At 46.7% G+C, this 26,099-nt stretch overlaps 1 protein-coding gene and 1 long non-coding RNA gene across 3 annotated transcripts in view; one reads left to right on the top strand and one right to left on the bottom strand.

The window, feature by feature from the left end:
• Nucleotides 1-26,099, bottom strand: part of robo3 (roundabout, axon guidance receptor, homolog 3 (Drosophila)) — a 77,855-nt gene that overhangs the window by 34,995 nt on the left and 16,761 nt on the right. For both annotated transcript variants that reach the window (XM_068599794.1, XM_068599795.1), the window contains exons 3-6: nucleotides 5,043-5,200; nucleotides 4,202-4,322; nucleotides 2,967-3,105; nucleotides 1,602-1,729 (exon numbers count right to left, since the gene is read on the bottom strand). In XM_068599794.1, the coding sequence (XP_068455895.1) occupies nucleotides 1,602-1,729; nucleotides 2,967-3,105; nucleotides 4,202-4,322; nucleotides 5,043-5,200 (546 nt within the window). The remainder of the gene's footprint in view (nucleotides 1-1,601; nucleotides 1,730-2,966; nucleotides 3,106-4,201; nucleotides 4,323-5,042; nucleotides 5,201-26,099) is intronic.
• Nucleotides 3,037-5,205, top strand: LOC137802165 (uncharacterized). Its single transcript, XR_011079956.1, has 3 exons — nucleotides 3,037-3,360; nucleotides 4,151-4,394; nucleotides 5,092-5,205. It is a non-coding gene; the product is annotated as an uncharacterized lncRNA (long non-coding RNA).

The following is a 26,099-nucleotide window of genomic DNA, read 5'->3' as shown; positions in this document are numbered from 1 at the left end:
TTCAGCATCCATAGTCATTGCAGGTGTAATTAATAACGTTAATAGTGGCCCTGTTCCATTTAGGTGGGCTCGGGTACAATGTGCCGTCTCACTGGAATGACTGTGACACGCTAAATAGAACAGGCCCATAATTAATACGACGAGCATCGCCTGTGTTTACCCTGATATGACACGACAACATGGCTGCTGTGTAATATGGAAATGAAGCGGCCCCATCAGGCAGGAGGACGGGACGGGGAGACGGAGGGATGATGGACTGAATGTGGACATACAGGTGAAGATTAGAGGTTGTGTTCTGATTGATCTGAGGTTGTGTTAAGGGGGGGAGGGATGCTGTGGGCCGTAATAGCTGCATGAACCAGCCCATGAATCAAACTCTGTTTGTCTAACAGCTGCTGCTGAACGACTTCTTCATTCCGCTGCTACATTTAGAAGCTCTTTCAACGTGCTGTATTATAAACAGATAGTGAGAAGAATTTATTATTATTCACATTTAATTATTTACTAATAGCTATCACCATACAACATCGCCAGTGGATTATTACATTAGACAAATTATGTTGTATTAAAATCTTTCTGAAAATATGTGTAAATATGCAAGTGAGGCATTACGTTATTAAATATTTCTGAATAGCATTGTGTGAACATTGGATGAAGTCAGGTTTAAAATGATTGTTTACTTCGTTGACATATTAGAATTGAAGGTTTTTACAGAGGTGACATCACATTCTAACTGATTATTATAATGCATGAGACAAATATTCTGTGTATCTGTGAGTTGGCGCATGCATATGGATAAAGTACGTGAGCATACATGTGATGACAGCTGTCAGAAGTGGAGGGCCTGCTAACAGGATTAAATGCTACAGAACAAAACCCTAAATATTCTCTTTTATCATCACAAATGACAGATTTCTCTTCCCAGTGCCTCTCTTCAAGGGCTGACTTTATTCTAATGCAATCTCACTGCGTTTTGATCTCGGCTCTCTCTCCAGAGGGATGACGAGTCGAGGCTCGAAAAGGAACTCAAAATCCATTTTTTTCACTTGTCCTTTCTTATAGTTTCAGCTAACAGAGTGTTACCAGTGGCACAAAAAGGGGAGTCGAAACCAGCCACGTCGCTCTGGCCGTCTTGTTTACTGACTTCGTGTGGCCAATATCATATTCACATCTTAGACACTGGTAATAACTTGATGGCAAATCTCACACAGAAGCAACTGGGAGGTGTTTTGTGATGCATCAGAGCAAAACTGTCCATCTGTGCAAATAATTTACTCATGTATTTAGAGTGGGAATCTAATGTTGTGCCAGAGCACTGAAGTTTCACTTGTTGAACGATATGTAATAAAACAGCGGATAGGAATTATAAGAAGAAAATTAAACTTTCTATGAGACATTTATAACAACATTAGCTTCCTGGAAATTCGACATTGTGGTGCGTTTTTCCCTCATTATTCACACATAACATTACATCAAATGAGTCCACTATTCGCGCTCACACTACATGGTGCCCGTGCAGCCAGCTGGCAGTCAGTGACAGAGATTTTTCTTTCAGGGATGGGATGCGACTGAAACGCTCCGTGTGCGTGCCCATGTCTCACCGTGCACTTGCAGGGTCCCGGATGACTCGGCTTTGCCCACGCTGTTCTCTGACACGCAGGTGTAAGTGCCCTCGTCCTCACCTCGCACCTGGGTCAGACGCAGACTGTTGTCGCTGCGGATCTCAAATCTGGAAAGACATTGACAGACACACACGAAGGCGCTGAAAACTGCACTCGTTTGTGATTTTCTTTTTCTTTTTTCGATGCAAACCGCAAAGTTTTGTCGGTCTATTGAACCGTTGAAATGTAACAAAATGCAGAGCTATCAGACTCAGAATGAGGCTGCTTTTCTTTCTATCTGAAGTGTTGCTGTACCGCAGTCGGCAGAATGAGTGAATCAGTCGGTGAATGACTGGGTATGATGAATTTTACATTATTGTTTTATAGCTTTAAGCTCCCTGTGGAGATCTGGATCCTGCTGACAATGAGGGAACATTTACCCCGTTTCCCCAGAGGGATCATTAAAGTCTCCTCCAGTCAAACCCACAAAGGCTCCAACAGCCACTGTGTTACCATGTCACATGACTGCTAACATGTACCATCACTGGCATTACTATTACTATCGTTGTCTTAAAAAAGATACAGGGCCACCTCAACAGCTGTTTGGATGACCATCAGAGGTGTACTGTGGCTGGAAATTGCCGTTCATTAGGCCGCCAAAAACATCTTATTTTCAAATAAAAACTGTAGTTTGTAATTTTGTTGGCTTAAAGCCAGGGTGAGAAATGTATTTTAGAATAAATCATGTTTTTATATTTGTTGAAAGGCTCTGGTACCTGTAGCTGTCACAAGACTGCAATATGCCCGTTTTATCATTGTATTGAGGCTTAATGAAATGATTGGTCGCTACCTGTCCATGCACTCATTGCACCGCCACTGTTTCCCGAAAGCTGCTAGCTTGACAGCTGCGAGTACTAACACTGTTTATCATTTTGGGGGCGTGGCCTTGGAGGGACAGACTGTCAGTGCTGCCGACTTGGCGACTTTCTCGTGACATTTAGCGCCTTCTGGAGCTGCTAGCTACTGTCACTGGAAAAGAGTTGTCATCAATGGGCCGCGTTCCTATGCTGGACACTGGACACACAATCCAGCGTGCTCTTGCTGGTTTCTCCAACTTTACCTTCCCAAGCTGCGGGAACACATCCACTCGCAGAACATCATCCATAATTCAATCTTTTTCACATGTTGCCTCGCTCAGCGTGGAACATTGGAAGCAGCTCAGATTTACTATCATCATGACTGGACATGTAACACGTTGCTAAGTAACACCCTGATCACCAATGTTATTTTTCTTTTTATGATGACGATGTTGTGGGGCCGCGTGGGGCAGATAACAGACAGCAACAGCTGTCCTTTCCTGCCTACCTGCCCCGGGGCAACTCTCCTTCCTCCCTCCGCCAGCGGACAGTCGGCGTCGGGTCTCCGTGCACCTCGCAGAAGAAGTCCACCGTGTCGTCTGCCAACACCACCTGGTTCACCGGCTGTTTGGTGAACACCGGCCTCTCTGAAATTAGAGGACGAAGAGAAGATGAAAAATGCTTCTGGTACCAAACCGAAATGACCCCTTCAGGGCAGTTACTTTCTTGCAGCAGCCGGGACTGTGATGCAGATGAGAATGAATAGTGACTGCAGCGGAAATGAATGGCAAAAACTAAAACCAAAATCACCACAACTTTACAGGAACCAGAAGCAGGATCGTGCATAACAAGATTCAAACATGTGGGAGAATCAATCTTGGTACATATATCCAGAGAGACAGGTGAGGGTTTTAAGTTCTTATTGTGATCATAATTTAAAAACGATGACAGCAGAGAGAAATTAGTGCAGATGGGCACTGGCTATTATCTGCAAAATCCCCGCATGGCAGGACTATTAAATAGAAGGGGGAAGTGTCTGGTCATTTTCAGGAACCATGCACTGGGTTAAGGTTTACTGTTGTTGGAAAGGAGCAGCATCTGGGTGAGGAGGAGGAGGAGGAGGAGGAGGAGGAGGAGGACGAGAAAGAGGAGGAGGAGGAGGAGGAGGGGTTCGGTGGGGCTGAAAAGAAAATATCAATCGTCTATCTGTTTCCTTGGATCAATACACACTTGGGAGCGCTTACGCTGCCGCTCTGCTGAGAGCAAAGCAGAGAATCAAAGACAGGAAGCGAGGCAGAGAGGTCAGAGAGCAAAGCAAAGGGCAGCTGGAAAGGGAAACATTCATCTTCCGCTCCAGCAGCATCAGCTGAGGAGAGAACGAACAGCCAGGAGAAAACAAATCCAGTGTGTTTTGTGAGGCTTACTATCAGAGCCAGTACAAATCTTTCCTTAGAGTTACTTACGCTACACGGATGTCCTTTACTAAATTAAAGGACATTTATTAAAGTCCAATACTTTTGACAAAATCCAATGACTCCAACTTAGACCATTAACACTGTAATTTGTATATCATTGTATAACCTTAACAATTATTATTCCAATGATTCCATACGGACTTCTCTGTCAAAGGAAGTAGTGTTGTGATGATAAATTAGATCACAATAATTCCCATATGTTCCATTTTCCACGCAGTGTTTTTGCAAGCTGACTGTAATTTAACGGGACGCCGCAGAAATGACTCACCAAACACCACCAACTCAGCGGGATCGCTGTCTTTCTCTCCGACCATGTTGGTTCCAACGCACACATACATGCCAGCATCGCTCTTCCTGGTGTTGGAAATCATCAATTTGCCTCCTCGCATCTGAAAATTGAGGAACACAAAAAGGGGAGACGGAGACCAAGGAGAGAGGCACAGAAGGAGATGGATGAAAAGGTAAGGAGGAGGGAGGAGGAGGCAGAGAGGGAAGAGGAGGAAAAGGATGAGGAGGAGGAAGAGGAGGAGAAGGAGGACGAGGAGGAGGGAGAAGCAGATCAAGAGGAAGTGGAGGAGAGGTGGTGTTGGAGGAGGGGGGAAGAAAGAAGACAAATGGAAAGAGGTTGGAAACAGGATATTGAGGCATGTTAGTCTAGAGGGAGGCCACTCCGTCACTTTCAGTGTCTCATGACAGATGGCTCCTCTGCTCGCTCCCTACACTGTTTGACAATGAGTCTCGCTCCGGGCACAGTGTGTACACACGTGCTTGCTCCCAAATAGTGGCTTTTCAAGTCTGTATTTCCACCTTCTGTATTTCTAGAAGGTGGTCTCCTGATGAACAGCCTCGAATGGTTCAATGTAACAACCAGCAATGCAGTTCAATAGAGATGCTGCTTTTCAATTATCAACAATGATGGAGCCGGATTGATTCTTAATCAGTGCGTCCTCATCAAAAAGTAAAAACTCTGAATTATTGATTGGTCAGTGGATGAAAAAAAAAAACACCACAGGAAAATACTTGAAATAAATAAGAAAAGAGCTTGTGTGAACATAACAATACACAAAGCTAAGAGCTTGCAAACAAGTTATTATTTCTCCAAAACTTACGGTGATCCTCTCATCTCGGTCATTGACCCGGATGTTGTTCCTCTTCCAGGAGATGGTGGGCTCCGGGTGGCCTCTGGGAGGGATGCACTCCATGACAGCCGGCTCACCTGCTGCTACCACCACGTCACTGGGCGTTTGACGGAAGTCATCTCTCAGAACTGGGGTTGAAAACAAGCACAGAGGAAAAGAAGAGACTTGGTTACAGTGTGTGTGAACGTCTTTGTTCATGAGGCTGCTTTGCGTTCATCTCGCCTGTCGACGACACTTTTCTTTATCCGTCTATACAAAATACGATAAACTTTATTGTCCCGCTCAGGGAAATTTGCCTTGGACTCTGCAGAGTGTCCTGAATGCCTTGACAGTCACAATGACAACATAACAGTGTTGCCCATATCCCATAACATAACACATACATACACCTCATAATAATACATGCTCAATGCAGGACGTCCTGTTAAAGTTGTACTGACATGTGGCCTTTAAAAACAACAACAAGATGAATGCCAATAAAGTGCAAATCACAAATTAGGATCATCTTCTACTGTTTCTCTGGGCGGACTAAAGCAAAGCAAATAATGTACGACTGTGAATCCAACATGGCGTCCTTATGGTCTTCAGCCAGTCATGTCATGTGTGCGGCGCCACGGTACATTAATAATGGAGGCTTGCACACACACACACACACACACACACACACACACACACACACACACACACACACACACACACACACACACACACAGTAAATACATTATTTAATCTGACCCACACACAGATACACACACATACACCGCAAATATATAAAACCACTTGGATACATGATCAAGAAAACAGTTGAATCGGGGATATAGCAAGAAGACACTGTAATCCAGAACAAATAACTCTCTTTTTCCATGAATAAAACATGAGAGATTTATCTTCTTTACTTTCAAATGCAACTCTCTGCAGCCAACATCTTGCCTGGTACCTGCAGGCATTGGAATTCTTCTCTCTTATTTCAGTCTCTAAGGCTCTGTGACCTCTCGGATTACAGGTGTGGAGGATGCTTTTGTACTCGAGAATGATGCACTGACAACATCGGCCGACTGGCCCTCAGAGACCGAAGCCATGCAGGCCTGCAGGGTAAGTCTGGCCTCAGCCACTCCAGGGACGTACAAAGGGGATAAACCAATGAGACGGGTTTCATTCCATTCCTAACTGCCCCCGACCATCCCCCCCCAAAACTGATCTGAAGAGCATCTCCCCGCAAACTTCCCTTTCACGCCACAATCTCTCCTCTGCATTTATTAAGAAATGTCTAAAAACGCGCAGCAACGCTTTCAAAATAGCATTTGGAGGGTTTCAAATTTCAAACCCTCAAATATTCCACAAAGTTCTCTTTGAAGCGAAGGGAAGATGTGAGATTTGGACATCAAGGAGTTGGCGGATGATTAATTGATGCCAGAGGAGAGCATGGCTGATTTGCATACTCCCTTACATTATATTGATACATCTCATTGAGGTATTAATAAGTTATATCAACGTAATGACATTCCGCTCATGTCCTGACTCCAATTCCTCCTGAGTGCGCTGAGCTCTGCTGAGGCCGACAGGAAGAGAGGACTCAGCCACTTCATCTCGAAAAGAGCAAGTCATGTCAGAAGCTACTCTTCTAGTTTGGGCTCTTCATAGACTTCTGAATATTGCTGCTAAAAAAAACAAACCTGTCAAACCCTTACCGCCTCTGTTTCTCTCCCCATGTTTGGGGAGGAACACATTTCTAAAGTGTATACGTATGGATGTAAAGACAGAATAAGACCAAACTGATTGAGCACTTTAACACTAAATAATAAGTACTCATCCTCTGGTTCACTCACATAGCTAACAACATAACATAGCTAGCATTATGCCTCACCTTTCAGGTGTCAGCAGAAATATGTACACGTTCAAGATTAGGGGTGGAAATGTCTTCATTTTGTAAATACTACTTTTGCTACGATTGAACAGCTTTTTCAAGCCGATTTTCTGAGACAGTAACCTACCTACATTTATTAAATAAAGTCTTAAGAACACCTCGGATCATAAGTAAAATATTAGCACAGATTAAGGCCTTGCAGCCATCCTTGACTTGGTTATGGTCCAACCATCTCCATGCAGTTGATGAATCATTAGCCATCTGCTTGCGTTTGATGTATTTTCGGAGCGATGGACCTTCGGAAGAATGGACCTTTGGGCTGAAGGACGAATGGGCTTTCAGTCCACTGGGACATTTTGGTTTTGGAATAATGAGCCGGCCCCCATTCCATTAACATTTGAGACTCGGCCCTCTTTAGGGAATGAGAAAACCAGAGAAGCCGTTCACGACATTTAGGAGCATCACTGAGTTGTCAGATAGATTGATGGATGGGGATTGAATACATATTGGCCTTTTCATTAACACGACACACAGGGATGTAAGACAGTCTGAGCTTCTGCTTTCAGCACACGTCATTTCTTTTCTACAGGAGCATTATGCACTGGAAGTATTCTTCCCAACGCCATTCATTCAAAAACCCGTGTAAAACCAGATGTTCTTCTTGTGCATTTAATTCAAGGGCTTGTCCTTCTGAAATGTGTCTCCAGTAGCAAGTGTTTTATTTACATTTGCCCTGAGAATTAATAGAATACAAAACAATTTTCAAAGCTTATATTCCCATGTTCACTTGATACGGGAGGCCTTGAGGACTAAAATAAGCAAACGAATGAGGACATGTTATTACAAAGAAGAGCAAAAGTGTAAAAACTTGATGCTCCGTGTCGGCTTTCATTGATGCCAGTGGCTAAAACAAAGTTTATGGCAAACAGAGACTTCGTACGTGTTCGTGTTTGTCTGTAAATGTCTTCATTTTGTCCTCAGCGTCATATCATTATACTGATACATCACTGGATGTGTGCTTGTACATTTTATTCACGCATGTCTTTATACATGGGTGGGTGTGTTTGTGAGAAACAACAACGATGTCGTGTCCCAGGCAGCAGGGGGGAGTCACCGCCTCATGTAATTAATAACACGCCACCCCCGACGACATCACAGGACATTACCATTATCATCACCATCCGTATATCCAAGTGTCCATAAATCCATCCGCATAACCTCGCTAGACTTTGGCGTTTCTCTATCTGAAATACCTGGCTGCGTGTGAAAAATGCATTGTATCTCAATGTCAGGCCGCGCGCCGCGAAGACTCATTCCTCTTCTTGTCAAGATAGCGCAGCGTCCTCTTTGAGTGAGGGAGATTGTGGGCGTGTCTGCGCGGAGATAAATCAGCCTGTTTTGTTTGTAATCAAGGTCATGTCCGTGTTTAAGGGGGTATTTTTCATTTCCTCTTCAGGAGGAAGGAGCTTGCTCTTGCCTTCGCCCTGATAACATGCACGTCTACGCAATTCATCGTGGGCTTCTGGACCACTATGTCGCCGTCTTTAAAAATAAAAAGAGATCTGTCCCTTATTGCCACTTATGGCTTCAGTCAGTCCCATATCCTGATGGCCAATTACTTAGCCACAGAGCGTTTGGGGCACTCCAAATCCCATTGGCCCTTCCAATCCTGGAATAATATGCCGAACACCACCCCTGACCTTATCCGTACCTGCCGCTGACATTTCTCTCGATCACTATTCACGGCAGATTACGAAAACCCTGACTAAATTGTTCAGTAACCTAACCCATCACGCAAAGCAGAGGGGGGAAATTGGGCGGCGCGCTGCACCCCGGGTCTGAATTACCATGCGGCGGGGTGAAAGGACCGCCGCGATGACCTGTCACACGCCACTCGGAGGCTGTGGCTCCAGGGGCCCCTGATCTTTTTCCCGTTCTGCCCTCCGCACTCTTCAGATCGGAGCGAAAAGAGGGTGTCTAGAAGTTTATTAGGCACTGGCAATTACCCATGAGGCCCTTTGGGGCCCATATTAAGTGGGTGCTCTTTGACCCTTTCTCTAAAGCCCTTCAACAAAGCCAAAGTAATCCCCACCACTGGGCCTGAACGGCAAGCTTTAATCAGAGCACAGACACACAGTAACACACACACAGATAAGGAGCGCATGTGCTTCAAATACAATGTCTGATTGGAATGGAAACCCGAAAAATGCAGAATTTACATCCCACAACCAGAGTCCCAATGTGACAACACATAGCAGAAGACAATATCTGTGTCCAGCAGGGATGTTGTTGACCCATGAGGAGTATTGCCGGCTTTTAAAGCTTGGTTTTTGGATCTTTAAAGCTCTTGTAAGCACGCTCAACAGTTTGTGGACGGTTGTGGGCAATGTTGAGGCCGTACGGGATGTTTTATTGACACCAACCACTGCCGGGCCCCTCGAGTGGGCTGGTTTGTCAGGTACTAATTCATTGTTTTAGCCTCAACTCATATCATCATTTGATCACGTTTTTGTTCAGCTGTAACCGCACGTCTTCTTCCCTTCTTTCTTAAAGAGACAGCACTCTTTTTTTATGAAGTGTCAATGCAATACTGTGTGGAACAACAACATTTGACAGCGTGTTTCAGGGCGCGAAATGGGTAGATTTGTCAAGTACTAATTCATTGTTTTAGCCTCAGGTCATATTATCATTTGATCACTTTATGAATGTATTATTCCAGGAGCCGCAACAATGGAATGGAATAAATTAGTCAATCAAAAAGAAAATCAAGAAAGTATTTTGATAAATTAATAGTTTTTGCCTTAATTTCTTGCATGAAGGCCAAAACACAGTTCCAGCTTCTCATGTGAGGCTCTGATGCTTTTCTTTGTCGGATATGAGAGAGAACTGAATATCTTTGCGTTTTGAACTGTTGGGTTGAACATTTTCACTATTTCTTGACATCTTATAGCAAACCGATGAATCGAGAAAAGAAATCGTGAGTCGCAGCGATAATCGTTTCTAGGGGTAATTTCCACAAGTCAACGTCCCAATATGAAGTCAGGTGTATCATGAGAGAAGATTTCATCAACCGCTCCTAAACACAACACATCTAATAATCCAAATGAGATCTGTGAGGCTTTTAGCTTCCTTGTCTGCGACAGATTGCTGTCAGACTGCATCTTCACACAATGACAAGCACATTAGTCACAAGAAAAAACAAACGACACCCATCTGCAGGCAGCATTCATCAGCTTGTGACGCACACTGATGGATGTGTGAATTACAAATAACACTGAATCATTGCAAAAATTACAAAAAAATGAAAACACCGGAGGAGAAAGAATCTATTCTATGTGTTGTTATTGTAGGCAAGTAATATTTATCTGTGACCACTGGACAAAGTAGCACGGCCCTGCTGTATATCAGGGCATCATTTGAGCATTTAATTGGACATAAAAAACACCTTTGGGGCGAGCTCAGCCTCACTTTTAATTAAATGGCTTTATCGCTGTCGTTAATGTTCCAAGGACTGTGTGTGTGTGTGTGTGTGTGTGTGTGTGTGTGTGTGTGTGTGTGTGTGTGTCTGTGTCTGTGTGTGTGACAGCACCCCCTCAAGAATAAATATTCAGATGGCAGAGAGAGAATGACGGATAGTCCCTTGGCAGGCAGAGCAAAGCGAGGGATGGAGGGAGGGGAATCAAAAGAGAGAGAGAGAGAGAGAGAGAGAGAGGCGTCCTCGGGTTCAAGCGCTGTTGTGGGGGACGGAGGTCGTCTTCCGTCCATCCGTCAGCTCCCATCTCGTCCCCAACACGGGCCAATCTGCTTCGGTGTGAACGCCAAACACGCACCGCCCGCTTCAGACCCTCGAACCAAGCACATGCGTACGTTCCTATCCCTTTCACAAGACTGCTTAGGCGCTCGCATGAACGTCTTCTCTGTCCTCTCTGGAAGGGGAAGCATGGTCCCCAAGGCAATATCTGTCCGAACCCTGGGTCCCGACAGGGGCCCCCGCCATCAGAAGCCACTCTCATTATCCAGAGTGGACCCCCTCCGATCCCTATCAACCATTACACCATGATGAAACGGCCCCGCACAGGATATTATGTGTGTGTGTGTGTGTGTGTGTTGTGGTGGTGGTGGTGACGAGAGGGTCTGGAGGGGGTGGAGGGACGGTCTCGCAGTTGGAGACAGATGTCCGTGCTGCCTTTAAGCGCCCACCGCCTCCCCGCCACACCCAATACAAACACAGACACCGGCGCAGATTCGCTGCGCGGCAGCTGGAGCAGCAAATACAGCTAAACACCGTCTGCATCCCATATTATCATCAGCTCAGTCCAATAGTCAGGCCGCCTGGAGATTGGAAACCCCCTGCAGTGTGCCGACACACACACACACACTGAGTCAAGAAGCCTTTACTATTCTATTATCAACATTTTCTGACAGCTGACCTGTAATGTCCTTCCTTCAAAGTAAAAAAACAACTTGGTTTAAAGTGTAATTCCATTATTTGTTCTCATGGTGCTGTCATTTGGCTCTGAGAGTATTGCACGGCCTTGAGTAAACGACCTAACACGATTTAGCGCTCTGGAAATGCTCGTGTGGGCGACGGCGAGATTGAGCTGGCCCTAAAGCCAAATGAATAGGAATCACATCGACGGGGCATTTCAATTACTCCTTCCACGAGTCCAGAGGGGTCACCTCCAGCACACACTCTCTCTCACACACACACACACACAAACACACACACACACACACCCTGTTCATCAATGTCTGACGCATTTCTCCCTTCAAATTGACTCCCTCCATTTTCCTTTGTCCCTCAGCGTGTCTGCCGGCGTGGCCATTTAGGCCGCCGTCACTGCTGCTTAGTCCCGTCAGCTGAGTCCGTTTAGCACCCACAAAAGCTGGCCTGACCCCACCCATCCATCCATCCATTCACCCACCCGCCCACCCAATCCCCCGGCACCCTCACGCAGAGACCCTCCCACCCATGCTGCCACCAAAAAGCAGGCTTGATGGTTGAGAAGCAGCTGGTCCGACGTCAGGAGCATGAAAAATGATGTCCATGATGGCCCTACAGGTCGATGAATGCTGAGGAAAAGAGATCAGGCCTTTAAATGAAAACAAAACAGCTCTCTCTCAGTTTCAGTGGAATGTTTACCAAACTCTTGGCCAGACGTTGATAGAAAATCTCTGCGGTGCAAATGAACATTACGCGGAGGCCGCAGGAAAACCAATTACTCGCCGCGGCGCTCAGATAACGCCGCAATGAAAGCCACAAGTCTCCGCGATGCATTAGATGCAGATTATAAACCTGTTATTGGCACATGTATAAACCTCCTCTTACGGCGCAATCAGCAGCCGAGCCCGAGACAGCGGCGCGTAATTCATATTCGTGTCATGTTTCCGATGCTGTTTGTGTGTTATCGCCGTGACCACGCTATGTAAAATACTGCTGAAATTGAATTAGGTGATAAAATATGAGGGGCCGCCGTCACCCACCCAGCCCCCCCTGCTGCCGAGCAAAAAGAAATAGATGAGGTTATCAGTCAAAGTGTGACGTTTCATGGCTTTTTAAGCACTCATTAATGCTCGGGCCCCCTGGCCCCTCCACAGTGTCTTGTCATACCCAGACGTGTTGGAGGGGGGTGGGTGTATGGCTGGATGAGGAGCGGGTGGTGGTGGTGGGGGGGGGGGGGGAGGTCTAATACTTGGCAGTGGTGTAGTCTGCAGCCAATATGACCGTGGGCCCCACATGTAGCGGTGGGACAGCACAGGAGGCTCTCATTACCAGCCACACAGACGCTGAAGGGGTGCTCATGGGGGGGGTTGTTCTGTGTGTGTGTGTGTGTGTGTGTGTGTGTGTGTGTGTGTGTGTGTGTGTGTGTGTGTGCGCGCGCTATAACGAAGCCCTCGGCCCACAACACGAGCTTGAGAACAGCGGCTGAGGACGGGCAGGTCGACCTTGCAGGCGCTGCCGTCATGTGACAATAAGATTATATGTTTAAGCTGACTCATGCTCCACAAGAGTGAGCGTTATGCAAACTCCTGCAGAAAGGAGTCTGACAAGGTATATGTGCTCCGAGCTCAGGTGCCACTGTGCTGCCGAGTAAGGGAGAGGAGACCAGGACTGCCTGAGGAAGAGGAGCTGAGTGGTGTTTCAATTCATGAGTAAAATAAGTCTGCCAGCGTTACAGTAGCAGCAGCCCTACCACCGGACTGACAGCTCCAAGTTCATAATTGTGAAAAGTCACGTACTGCTTTCAAAGACTCCTTTAATGCTTGAAATCCACCGCCCAACTCTACACCATATACAGTATGTATATATATACTAGATACTAAGTGCACTCCCGCTACTCTTTGCCTTAAGCATGCATCCAGCTACCCACAGGGCCCATTACTGCCTGCCTTGGCTGAGCATTTGGCTCGAGGTGAACATCACGTCCCGGAGAACTGTTCAATAAAAACAGAATTCCTGTGGATTCTGGGCTGCACCCGAGATGTTCTCCGGGGGAGGGGGGGGGAATATTTGATTCCTTTGGCTGTGTTTATATAAAAAAGAAAGATAGAAAGAAAACTTGTGTTTTCGAGCTGCACAGATTAATCAAGAAGTTGTCAACGCTTATAATGAATTCCCAACTATTTTGATCATTTATGAATCGGTTTTAGCGATTTTTTTTTAAGAAAACAGTGACGATTTTCTGATTCTAGCTTCTTTAATGTGATTTGTTTTGTTTTTTTAAAACCGTAAAAATGATGCACTTGGAGTTGTGGACAATACAAGACATTTGAGGACGTCGTTTTAACTAAGCTTTGGCAAACTAACACAGCTGTGACAGGAATAGTGGTTAGTCGTGTCTCATCACACAGCTATGGTCATCCTACGAAGTACCGTGTGCGGGTTCATCTGGTTCGTCTCGGTATTTCCGTCAAGACACTGATTAAGTAGAAGATAATTAAGATGAAATATCATTGCTACTTTTGAAATGATTAATGACTGCTCGGGCAGCGAGCCTCACGCTGTACTTTGTGCATATGTGTGCGGGGAGGTTTTAACCGCTTTGGCTGACCTCCAATCCATCCTGCGGGATCTGCGCCGCTCTCCTTTCCTTCCCTCTGTCACACGAGCACGCCCACTGACGTGCGCGGCAGAGAGCAGAACCAGCTGGAGGCATGCCAAGCCCATTGGATTGAAACTGACAGATTTTAAGTCAAGAGGGAGGCGGGAAAAATCTCCTCACACACCGAAGCCCATACCCGCCCCCCACCATTAACCTGCTACTACAGAATGTATGTGCACAGGCCCAGATAGAACCGGTTTACTGTAAAGACACACACACACACACACACACACACACACACACACACACCAACTCTCACACAAACAATTTGCATGTAAATCCTTCCAATCTCCCGGCATGGGGAGGATTCACCTACGTGAGGCTCAGCGGCAGGTTCCCATCCCAATTGTGAGCCGGTTGCTGTGCTCACCCACCCGGCAACCTTGAGGTTAATCCACCGCAAACCTCCTCTGGCATGCCATGTTGGCCTTATGTGTGTGTGCGCGCTCATGTGTCTTTCTGCCAATTTTTTTATCTGTGTGTTTCATCTCTGCAATTCCTGATGGGATACACATGACTCCCCCCGACCTCCTGACAACTTGAAGACCAAAGTCAGCAGAGGATGGACTCTGTAATTCTCTGGGAATTAAAGTAACACTGTGGCTCAAGGTTTTCCTCCAGGAAAGTAAAAGGATCTCATCGGCCTGAGAGAGCCTCCCTTCAAGCAGAGCGCGCTGGTTAGCGCCACATGCATCCGCCCTGCTCAAGCGTCCTCGGGGCAACGCAATGATTTGTTCCCTACTTCGGCTGACCCCGCCTTCTGACCTCCTGTAGCGAGGAGAAAGGGAGGAAGAAAAAAAAGAGAACAATTTCCCAGAGCGGATCAATGATATCACATTATGAAAAGGCCGAGCTGGAGATTTATCTCCCCCTCGCTTTAGTCTCCTAATGGGTACTGATGAAGAACAACGGAGGCTCGCGACCTCTAAGAGGGAAAGACGTGTGAGACGGAGAACAGTCAAGGTGAGTGGGTTGTTCCATGTTGCATGTCCAATCTATCAACTTAATGAAGCTGTGTATTTACGATATCATCTTTTTGCAAGGTGGAAGATTTCAGTGCAAAAGGTGATGAAAAAAGCAAGAGATGGAAGATTATTCCTGGATTGTTAAGATAAATTCAGAGACGCAGATATTGTGACGCTACACCACCTGAGAAGGTGTCATTTATCCCTGAGGGCGCGTGCAAAGAACCCGGATCCCTGTGAGGAGTGAATGACTCTCTCATGGACGCCATGTAAAGACAGAAACACGCCACATCTCGTCAAATTACCCCTGGTCAGTCATGAAATATTCACAGTGTTTGACAATACTTAATTCAGCTCCCCCCTCCTTGTAAAGCTGGATAAATTATCAGGTGACGGTGTGCACTCCTGATTGACAGGCTCATAAAAAAACACTTATGCCCTTTTGACAAAGAACAATCTGCCAGCAAAAACACACATTTTGGAATGGATTTTGAAAGGATTTTTTTTTTTTGCTCAATTGGAAATGCACCATGCCTTTAGAAACTGAGGAAGAGAGGAGATGAAACAGCATTTTGATGGGATTCTTTTTTGGCAAAAACAAGCCGGTGGAGAGATTCAGAGAGAAAAAAATTAATCTGGACAGTATGCTATAAAGGCTTGAGGAAGAGGAGGGGGATTTCATATCCATACCCGCACCTAATCAGATTGTAATTCAGGTAATATGTGGTGCCATGTGGACATTTGTAAGTGTGTGTGTGTGTGTGTGTGTGTGTGTGTGTGTGTGCGCGTGTGTGTGTGTGTGTGTGTGTTGCACCATATAAAAAAAAGGAAAAATGGCCAGTGCGCCGGGTGAAACCAGGGGAGGTAACGTATGCATGACCTTGCTAAGGAGAGCCGCAACATCGGCGACAAACCTCCACACAAACTTCCACTCCCCCTTTGGCCCCAGCTTCCACCAATAACACCCACCCCGGGACCTCGAGCCCCCCCCCGACAACAATGCCATTACCGAGGTGGTCGGGCTCCTGTGTGTGGTCAGCTAATAAAGCAATTGTCTGGCCCTGAAAAGAGGATTACTTTAATCTAGTAATAGGGCCGACGCCGTGCGGCCTATAGCAGCAGACTAAGAGGGTCGCTGAGACTTGCTGAGCCCATTGTCAGGCAAAACGCCCCCTCCGCTTGGCCCCCCAACGCGCCTGCCCTGATCTGCCCTCAGCCGACCCAATCCAGGCTACTGTAGTTCACCCATCTGGAAAACCAGAGATGCTTCTTAACTCGACCTCGAAGAGAATGGGGAGGGGGCAGAGGTGCCTCTGGACAATGGGTCCACCACCCCAACACCCACACACAGCCTATTCATTATTGACTACTGCAGTGGGATGGTGGCAATGAGCGCCTTCAAAAATTCCACTCCAACAATGGGAGGTGGTTTGTGCCGTGTTCAATGAAGCGCTGCCAAACAAAGTATTGGTTGTTCAATACTTTGTCACAATGCTCGAGAGAGAAATGTCCTTGATACACTGGGACAGCCTTTAGATTCATGCAGGTAGTACTCACACTGGACAAAGTGAAGTGAAGTCTAAGATGTACAAGACACCCACAACCACAAAGCCCATTGCATTTGTTTTTTAACTCAGTCTGCATGCTGGTGCTACAGTTAGACTTGTTCCTGCCAACCGACAGGAAGTTAGCATGACTCCGGTTCCATCCACTAAAGGCCGATGGGATTTTTCCTTTGGGTTTGTGATTATTACAGAAAATAATAACTTACTCACAGGTTTTGTTCAGCAAGATAATCTTCACAAACGAACACTACTGAGCTACAGGTGCACTAGTCTTCTAGAGACACGTGAAAGCGTCCAAATTTACAGACATATTTTCAGTCAAAGGGTTAATCTTGGGCATCCAACAAAAACACATCCCAAAGCATGAAACCTGAAGTATAAAACACGCCGACTCTATTCTGGGTGTTCGGACCCATTCCTGCAGGATCACATGATACAGTGTGATGCAGATGGAGTTGATAACAGTTTGTTCTTATATTGGTGGAAAAGTAGCCAGACGTGTTTGCTGGGAGATGGATGCTAACAGCCAAAAACAGAGCAGGAGAGCCCTGACGGCTGCTTGTACTTACACACACACACACACACACACACACACACACACACATAGCACAGTCCGCTTCCGCTGCCTGAGAGGTGAAGAAGGTGACTGGTCTGTCTGATATCAGCGTCTTTCTGTTGGGGGAGAGCCGGTCTGCTCGTGTCAGGTGACCCCCCCACACCCAAACCTCTCAGCTGTCCCTGTCCGGTCACAGGGCTTCTGGCCCCAGCCCACCAAATGCCGCACCTCTCCCTATCAAACGGCCAGAGACGTGTTCCCGTACTGCAACAGATGGCCAGGCCTCGTCTCCAGCCTCGTGCCCAGCACGCTTTTCACCCGGCCAGGGTGCCGTGCCTGTTCATACCCGTGCATTGAAAAGGGGTGGTGGTGCGACTGGGGGAGGGAAGAGCAACAGTTCCAATTTTCCACCCTGTCAACAAACTCCAAAAACAGATGGATCTTGGAGCAGAAATCCATTTAGCTCCACATGAATGGCTTAAGCCCCCATTCGTTGACCTTTTATAACTCAGAGTCGGGCGGGAGCGTCTTAAGGAGAAATGAATCTTGTACAAATACACCCAAGTGGAAATCAATAAGCATTTTCTACAGCTGTTTGCCCTCGTATTTACCATTTGCAGACAGGTCAAATATACCTAAATCCCCCTGGAATAACTTTTCCCCCACAAAGAGGAGGCGACCTGAATTACTTCGTCCATACCAAATACTCAAGGGTGAGTGCTTTTGTCGATAGAAACGTCCCAAAGGTTGGTTCTAGGTGAGGGACGGCATGTGAAACAGTCTCCTTATCGTTACCTGTCAAGGAATTGGAAAGGTGATACTTACACAGATACATTCGGTACACACTGAACGCAGCGAGGATGACATTAAAGATTAAGCAGTCTCTCGTGTAAAACACGCTGTCACAGCTCAGGATGCTGCTCCTGACACGATTGCAGCAAACTGTAGTCCTCCACATACAAGGGAAGAGCATAAGCCCCTTATTCACATGCAGAAGGGGAACCATGCTAATTTACATAATGCTAATTTAACATTCACCACCAGTGATTTGGAATACACTGATATTTTCTGCCACTCAAATATTAATTTTCCACCAAGTGCTTACGAGACGCTGCATCAAAGTCAAAGTGAGTTGAAAAAGTTGCTTAAAAGGTCTCTCGATGGGGCGACCCAATGGTTAGGCCCATACCACATGGTGGATATGAGATTCTTGCTACTCTCTTTCCCTCGTGTTCCGACTCCCCACTATCACTATCGAAGGAATATATTTTAATGGTTTAAAAACCAATGTCTTTTGATGGAAACCAAATGCTTCATCAAGTTAAGCCATACGCCACAGTTTTAGCTCGAGGGCGGCCATGTAAGAAGGTGACCCAATAAGAGCGTGTCCAATTTCTGCTTCGACTAGTCCGTTCCTGGAGCCAGTTATCCTGCTGTGACTCCAGTAACCAGCCAAATAACCAAAATATAGTGACTCCAACCACCAGAAGAAATTGTCCAATAATTTAAATGAGCTGGCAAAACCTAGAATGAGTTACAAAACAATCAGAACGAGTCCCACCAGTTGGAATTGGTTGTCTAATGAAGTTTTCCAATTGCCAGAATAAGTGGGCACAAATAATGGCACTGGATTGTTTCACGGCTACACGAAGCAACGGCATGAGACCCATTGAGAGGTCCGGTAAAAGCAGCCTAGCATCCTGCAGCTACTGTACAGAGCTGATGATTTTCCCAATAACCCCACTGATTGGTTCAATACCTACAACTTGCTGCAATTCTCAGAAGGCTCCATTTACCAGCACCTCTTCATCTGATTGTCCTGCTCAATAACAACTGCCCACCAGCTCCTTCTCACCTCAGTCGCTTTGATGTCCTCCCTCTTTTATCCGCTCTGCACTCTGATGGTGCTGCGATCGTGTTCGACTGATTCGTTTGAACCGCGTATTGATTGTGTTGGCCTGTCCGCCATTAACGACGCCTGAAACTCCCCAGATGTGTCCTGCTTCTCCTGTTATTTGATGAATTGATGGATTTATTTTTAGCCTCCTCCCGGTGCTCAGCCGTGTGCAATTTGCCTCTGCTGTGGTGTGTATAGTTTGTGTTACGTTCAGTCTGGTTCTCTGTTGCATCTCATCACACCACGGTTGGCTTTTGTTCTACTTTCTCTCTGGATGCCTTACTGGCTGCCTTTCATCACAATGCCCCCTACGGGCACATTCAGGCCGACATTAGCAATACATTAAAAATAAAGCAAGCTCCTCATTCATTTCAATGAGGCTGTTACATTGGTGCAGCGGGGATCCTGCTGCAGAATGCAAATCAGTCTGAGGGAAAAAAGGTGCATGCTGGTCCCGCTTTGGCCCCAAATAAGCAACGATGTGGTAACTTCCCAGCTCCAACGCTGCGCCAAAGCTGAACCAACTGCTGCGCGTTGTCTGTTATCTGATACGGTTTCAAACTGGACTTGCTGGTTTGCATTTCTTCTCTTAATCTGTACCCTGAGGCCACACTCCACAACCACTCAGCCCCTTGTGTAGTTCTGCCATAGGGCTATTGTTGGCCTCAATGGGCCCAAACAGGGGGTCATTTGCATTCTGTAAGACCATGACTAATGACTCTCCATTAATTACAGTTTTAATCAAGATACTTCAGGAAAAAACAGCATAGAAAAACACATTAAATATTCATAGAGTGGATATAAAAAAATATTCATTGTTTCCATTCTTTGCGTTTTATTGTGTTTATTGTATGAAAATGGGTTCATGTTGAATAATACATTTAAGCAAGTAGGGGTAATGAATGCTGCTTTGAAAACTTCCTGGTGCAATCATAGTTTCCGAGAGTTAAAATGTTGCTGTGCATCCTTGTTCGAGCAGAGAAATCACAAAGACAGGACATGGGCAGAAACCTCGAGGAAACGACCAATGATGGGGGTCATCTAGCACAGAGGGACTGGTGACTCTGGCAGTGCCGCGCCTGTGATCAGCAGCTCAGAGATAATGGGAGTGGGTGGGTGGGAGAGGGGGGGGCTCAACGGTTGGAGCAAGGGGCCTTTATTGTTCTCCACGGCCCCTGTGGCCCCTGTGCTGCACTGTCGTTAAAGGGGGGGAGGTGGTTAAAGCTCTTCCTCACACCACCTGTTGTCAACGCATCCCCACCCCCGTCCTTCTGCTTTTGTCCTACTGACCCTTTATGACTGACACACACACACACCAGGCCACTGGTCGCACTCGCCTTTAGTATGGTCTAATTAATTCATGGCTATCCTCTGGAGGAGGGTTTGGCTGGTGGGTCCAGCTCAATGACTGGCAGACGGCCGGATCATATGGGGTGATGGAGGGGGTGGGGTTAAGCCAGAGGCCCGTGGCCTCACTCCAGCCATCTGATCCCCTTCGCTTCAGACCAGAACGGCCACCGGCTCTGTCCTCCACGAGGCTGGGACCTGCAAACCCATTAGTGAAGCGCGAGCGCACCTCGGAGCTAACGGACGTAGACGGACGCGGCATCGAGCAACTGAGAGCGAAGAGTTCCGCGCGTGAGAGCCGATGGTGTTACTGTATCGCTCCCGCCTGGCTCAGCGGGCCAAACGCATATCCGCAAAAACCCGTTCATGCGCAGACACGATGAAGCACGATCACGCACACATGACCGCTGGAATAAAGCAGACGGGTGGAGGAGGTAGCAGGGAAACGAGTCTTGACAGTGGCTGTCTTGACAAATGGGTTTGAATAGGCAAAGTGCTTCGGACACCTGGGGGAAACATGGTCATGCCCCTGTGGATGCGGGAAGAGATACAGTGCTCACTGATTGCAATTCAAAAAATATATTGTAATCAATGTGAGCAGCAATGACGCTGATGTGGTTAAATGCATATGTAAGGAGATGAATCATTGATGAGAGAGCTCTCCGTACCTGCTACAATTCATAAAGTTGGGCGAATAGGATGAATAATGTGAGCACTGCTCATTAAAGCCATCTATGGACTGATTATAGAAGAATTATAAGACAAGACACTTGGTGCTGATAGCATGAAGGTCTAGTTTAAGTTTTGTTGCAGCACAGGTCAACTCTCTCCTAACATGTGACTCACAGACTCAGAAAAAATAATGAAAAGGCAGAATACAGATACAATCGTCTGTCTGGTAACAGCTGAGCAGATAAAATCAGCTCATTCAAAGCAGGCGACCGGCAGCTCATTGAGAGACGATAAGAAGATAAAAAATAACAGTTATACAGTTTAGGCAAATAGGAAGAGAGGCACTTCATCTTGAGGGTGAAGGCTTTATTCCAACATTATCACATTTTTTCCTTCTAGGAAAAGCCTCTTTTAGACACGGCATGAGATTACGGGGACTTTATAAATAACATGGACCTGCTGGTTAGAGCAAGACTGACATACTCCAGTATTCACCCCAGTAACAGGTGGCTACAGAAACTGACAGCAGGTCAGTGCTCACTTAGCCGCAGCCTGCAGGTACGGTGTGTGTGGATGTACACATCAGTGGGAATGCTCTCCACTGTGTCTGAGCGCATGCACTGCCGAGCGCCAATCACGGCCCATATGGCTCCACACCGCGGGGTTAATCACAGGAACATAGGGCACGGACAACGGAGGGAGGAGCTGGTGGGTTTTTTTACTTTATCTCTTTTATCAGCGATCAGCAGCCCACGCTTCTCTCCTACTATAACTCTTTCCAAACACCAAACTGCCCCCCAACCTGCAAAATCCTTTCCCCATCTCCAAATCCATAAAACCCTGAAATCCATTTTCGTGCACAGGGCGCTCAGTGTGACAGGTGTGTGTGTGTGTGTGTGTGTGTGTGTGTGTGTGTGTGTGTGTGTGTGAGACAGAAAGGGAAAGGAGGATCCGAGCGTTGACAGTGCTGCTCAGCTGTTTGACACTGGCGTCTCAGATTACGACGGTTGAGAAAGTTGGCCGGACCACCGTTTGTTGACTTGCAGGGAGAAGGAAGACCGGGAGTGTCATCACTTCTTCACCTGTTTGTTCCCAAAATTCCACGAGGCAGCTGCAATCTCGACACTCGAAGGCCCGACCTCCAAACGACCTTAGCAAGAAAATAAAAAGGGGGCGTCTACCTCAGTCAGCCTCATTTAAAATGCCTCTGACTCCGCCCCCAAGCACCGTTGAGATAGCAGCACCTCCTCCACTCCCCTGTTAGCGTGAATATTCATGAGCCATAAAGCCCGGCGCTGGAGACGTAGCAGGAATAATAAAAACGTCAGAGGTATAAAACACTGGAGGAAAAAGCCGGCAGGAGCTTGGCCAAGTCGCTCTGAATGTCAAACCCCCACCCAGGGGTGTCTGGCCCCGTAGTTCTATTGTGGCTGACTGACTTTTATGCCTCCGGCATGAATTGGCCTCTGCTCCTGGCACAGAACTTTGTGGGCCCACGTTTTCAGGATCAAAGGATCTCTTTTAATGCGCGAAATCGGAGAGGATCGAGCCGCAGAAAACACATTCTGGAAGGAAATGCTCCGTGAAGTGGTACGGGATCCATCCTTAATGCCAGATAATGGAACGTACAGGCTTACTGCTGGATGACACTTGCACATCTTCACACACACACACACACACACACATATTTCTTTTCATCCTACACTTGTGACACATTTCCTAAAAACTCTTCATCTTCAACAATGTTTGTTTGAAAGAAATGAAATTCGTGCGAGCTGCCAGCTCCACCGTATGCAAGGTGAAGCTCCACCCGCTGAAGCCTGACAGGACTCATGCGTCAAACACCCATTCGGCAAACGTGTCATTAACAATAAGTGGGAACTGTTCCAGATGTAACTAAGCAGAACCGTCTCTAATTAGTTATTGAGGGCCTAATTGTGAAGGAAGAACTGGTGTGCACACACTTCTAGAGGGACAATCTTAATGAAAATGTATGAAGCCCACGAAGCATTCTGAACGAACGTAATGTGTATTAAAACTCGCTGAGTCACTGTTAATGGTCTGTGCTATAGGACACTGTGACCTTCTGGCGTGACAGAAACTCTAGAAAAGCTCAGGGCGTCGGGAGAACCTGGAGGCTCTATGGCCCTGTGAAGTTGCTCTATAACAGGTTTCTGTGGGGTGTTTCCTCTTAGCAGTATTAATAAATGTATACGTTTATTTGAATGGAGACTAATAAGAATGTTTTCAAACAAAGTAGTTTCAATTCATCAGCTAAAGACTGCAAACATTGTTCTGAACTACTTCATTGAGTGCCGTCTTTATGTCTTAACATTTTCAGTTCCTGTCGCATTTCAGTACTTTCCACTGAAAGACAATACGCTTCCAAAACTAGCTGTGTTCATGATATGTAATAATTCACAATTTTAAAACCTCGGCATGATTGCGACCTGTCAAATTATTCCCAAAATACAATTAGTATGTGCATCATTCTTAGTGGCCAATGTGTCAGCGTAGTGATGTTGTCATGTTGGTCTCGCCCCGGGGTTTTAAGTGCCATTTTTTAACGATCTAGTTAATCAGTGTGCCGTATCGACATGAGGGTAAACAGTAAATTGAATTTACAAATCACAATTTATATCTCCAACAGATCTGTAATTTGATTCTACCCATATAAAGAATGTGGTTAGAAACGTGTAAAAAAAACATTTTCCTCCATAAGCAGGACATTAACTACAAGAAAGCTGCCATCCTCATGACATAAGGTCAATAAACTACCGACCTTCCAACAATCGTTGTTTACGAGCAGTGAACTAATCCTGCCAGGATGGCACTTGAGTACTAGAAGCAGAGAGGGGCGGGTTTTTGCAAAATGTAGGCGGGGAAAAGAATCAATACAACTCACCGCTGGACTGCCAATGGGCCAACGGGCAGTCCAGCGGTGAGATGGGAAAGGGGTCATTTGGCATGTGGATGATGCTCCTGCACACCTGTTCCCAGCGTGCCATTGGTTCTAAGCTCTGGAGTGAAACGCCTCAACAGTCGTTAGAGGATGAATCCTTAAGTCTTTATCTAACGACGCCAACTGGTCAACATTTCCCACTGTCCAACGCTCCATTCAGGACAAGGTACAGGTGGACTGTGTGAGGAGTGCGAGCGCTAGTCCTCGCTACTGAAATACAGAGCGGCACACTGAATACGAGCCGACTACAGCACTTCTGCGCGATGTTTTTCTTTTTTTTAACATCGCCACTTTCTAAGCTTGCTCAAGAGGTTTGATCTTCAAGAGGACAGATTGCGGGTGACAGATCACCTTAAAGCCAAAACCCACAACTTTAGGAACTACAGCAAAGATGGAATGCCTCATGTTACATTGGTTTCACTTCTGAGGACTCGTTCACCAACTGCTGCTTCAATCCAACATGGAAATGCCTCGACAGGCTGCACTGCTTTAAAGAAGCTCTTCAGTCCTCAGCTCCGCCAACGCTCGCACAAAGAGATTAACGTGCGCCGTATAAATAAACCATTTCCAGACAAACACTCCAGTCAGGTTTGTTTGTCAGACTTCCTGCCAATTCATCCTCCATACTGCGACTCAGTGGCCTTACCCAGCCCTGCCTGCACCCCCAGGCCTGCGGCAGATGGACCGCGAGGGGTTAAACCTCCCGAAACCTTCCACCGCTCCCACTGTGTTGGCTCCCAAACCGATACCAAATATACACCCCAATACATAACGCTTCTCCCTCTCCGTTTGCCCCCGGTGCTTCCAAGTAACATCATGCCACAAAGTGCCATCTTGCGCCTGCTCTGGTGCCTTGCTGAGCCCCCTGGCAGCTTCAAGCGGGCTTATGGGCTCGTGGCCTTATCTCCGGCCCCATTGGTGCCATGAAAGGGGAAAGGGGGGGGCTGGCAGTGGCTTGGCTTTGGCACCGGCCACTGTTTGTTCTGTGGAACCTCTGCTGCCCCCCCCCCCCCTTCTTCCCATCGCTCTCTCTGGGGTTTGATGGTGGATCGTGGTTGTGCAGGCAGACTCACACTCGCACCGCCACAATGTAGAGAGCCCTATCCGCCAAAACAACCACCCTCGTGTCCCTGTGCATGTGTCTAAATGTCACTTCCCGAAGGACCACAGCATCAGGAGAGGAAGCTGGATGCGCAGGAAAACAGATGGACAGCTGCGAGGCCCTGCAGACTGAAAGACACACAACAAACCCCCCAGAGCCTCGTCTGAGGACCAGTCCATGTCGGCCCACAGGGCTCAGAAACCCATCAGGGCTTCTTCAGTCAGGGCTGAACAATGAATCGAATATTATTCACCGTCACAATTTGGGCTTCAAACAATTACATGGAGGAATTACAGGATTGGCTAAAATGTTGGCGTTTAAAAAGTACACACTCATATGTATACATGAATGCATGCTGCATATCTAATGAAGTGCTTCCTAAACTAACAGCCGGCCAGCAGCTGTTTAATCAAGATATTTTATCTTGAGTCACGCAGCCGCGAGAAACTTGTAAAGTGAAAGTGAGAGCAGGGCACTATTGATTCAATTTGGGGTAAAAGCGTCAGGTATAATTTCAAGCATCTGGGAGTTGCACTCTGAATACATTAATGGAGAGATGTGTACATCCTAGTAGGTATGTTGCACAATATGGAAGGGAAAGCAGTGCAGTACACATGTTTTGACCTATAACTTGATGAATAATCGTGATCTCAATATTAACCACGAGCATACTCGTGGTCGTCTTCTTGGTCATCATCGGGCAGCCCTGGCATCGGCCACTGATCTGCTCCGTGGCTCTTTTTTACTAACCAGCCGTGTTGTGGGTGTTTCACAACTCTCAGACTCTTATACCGGCTCAGCTTATATCACCAACACCCCTGCGCTTACATCTAAATAGAGCAGGAGCGAGGTGAAAGGTACGTCTAAAAAAAGTGACGAGCACACCTCACACACCCCCCTCGGTTGATGGAGAATGGAGAATGAGTCATTGGCTGTTTTCCTGTGGAGGCCGTCAGGGGAAATTCAGTCTCATTATTAAGTTAGGGGCTGGAGC

This window comes from Clinocottus analis, unplaced genomic scaffold (assembly GCF_023055335.1).
Source record: "Clinocottus analis isolate CAN_PGR_092001 unplaced genomic scaffold, fCliAna1.0.p SCAF_5, whole genome shotgun sequence".
Lineage (NCBI taxonomy): Eukaryota > Metazoa > Chordata > Actinopteri > Perciformes > Cottidae > Clinocottus > Clinocottus analis.
The sequence above is the reverse complement of the archived record's forward strand: the minus strand, read 5'-3'. Positions and strand labels throughout refer to the sequence as shown.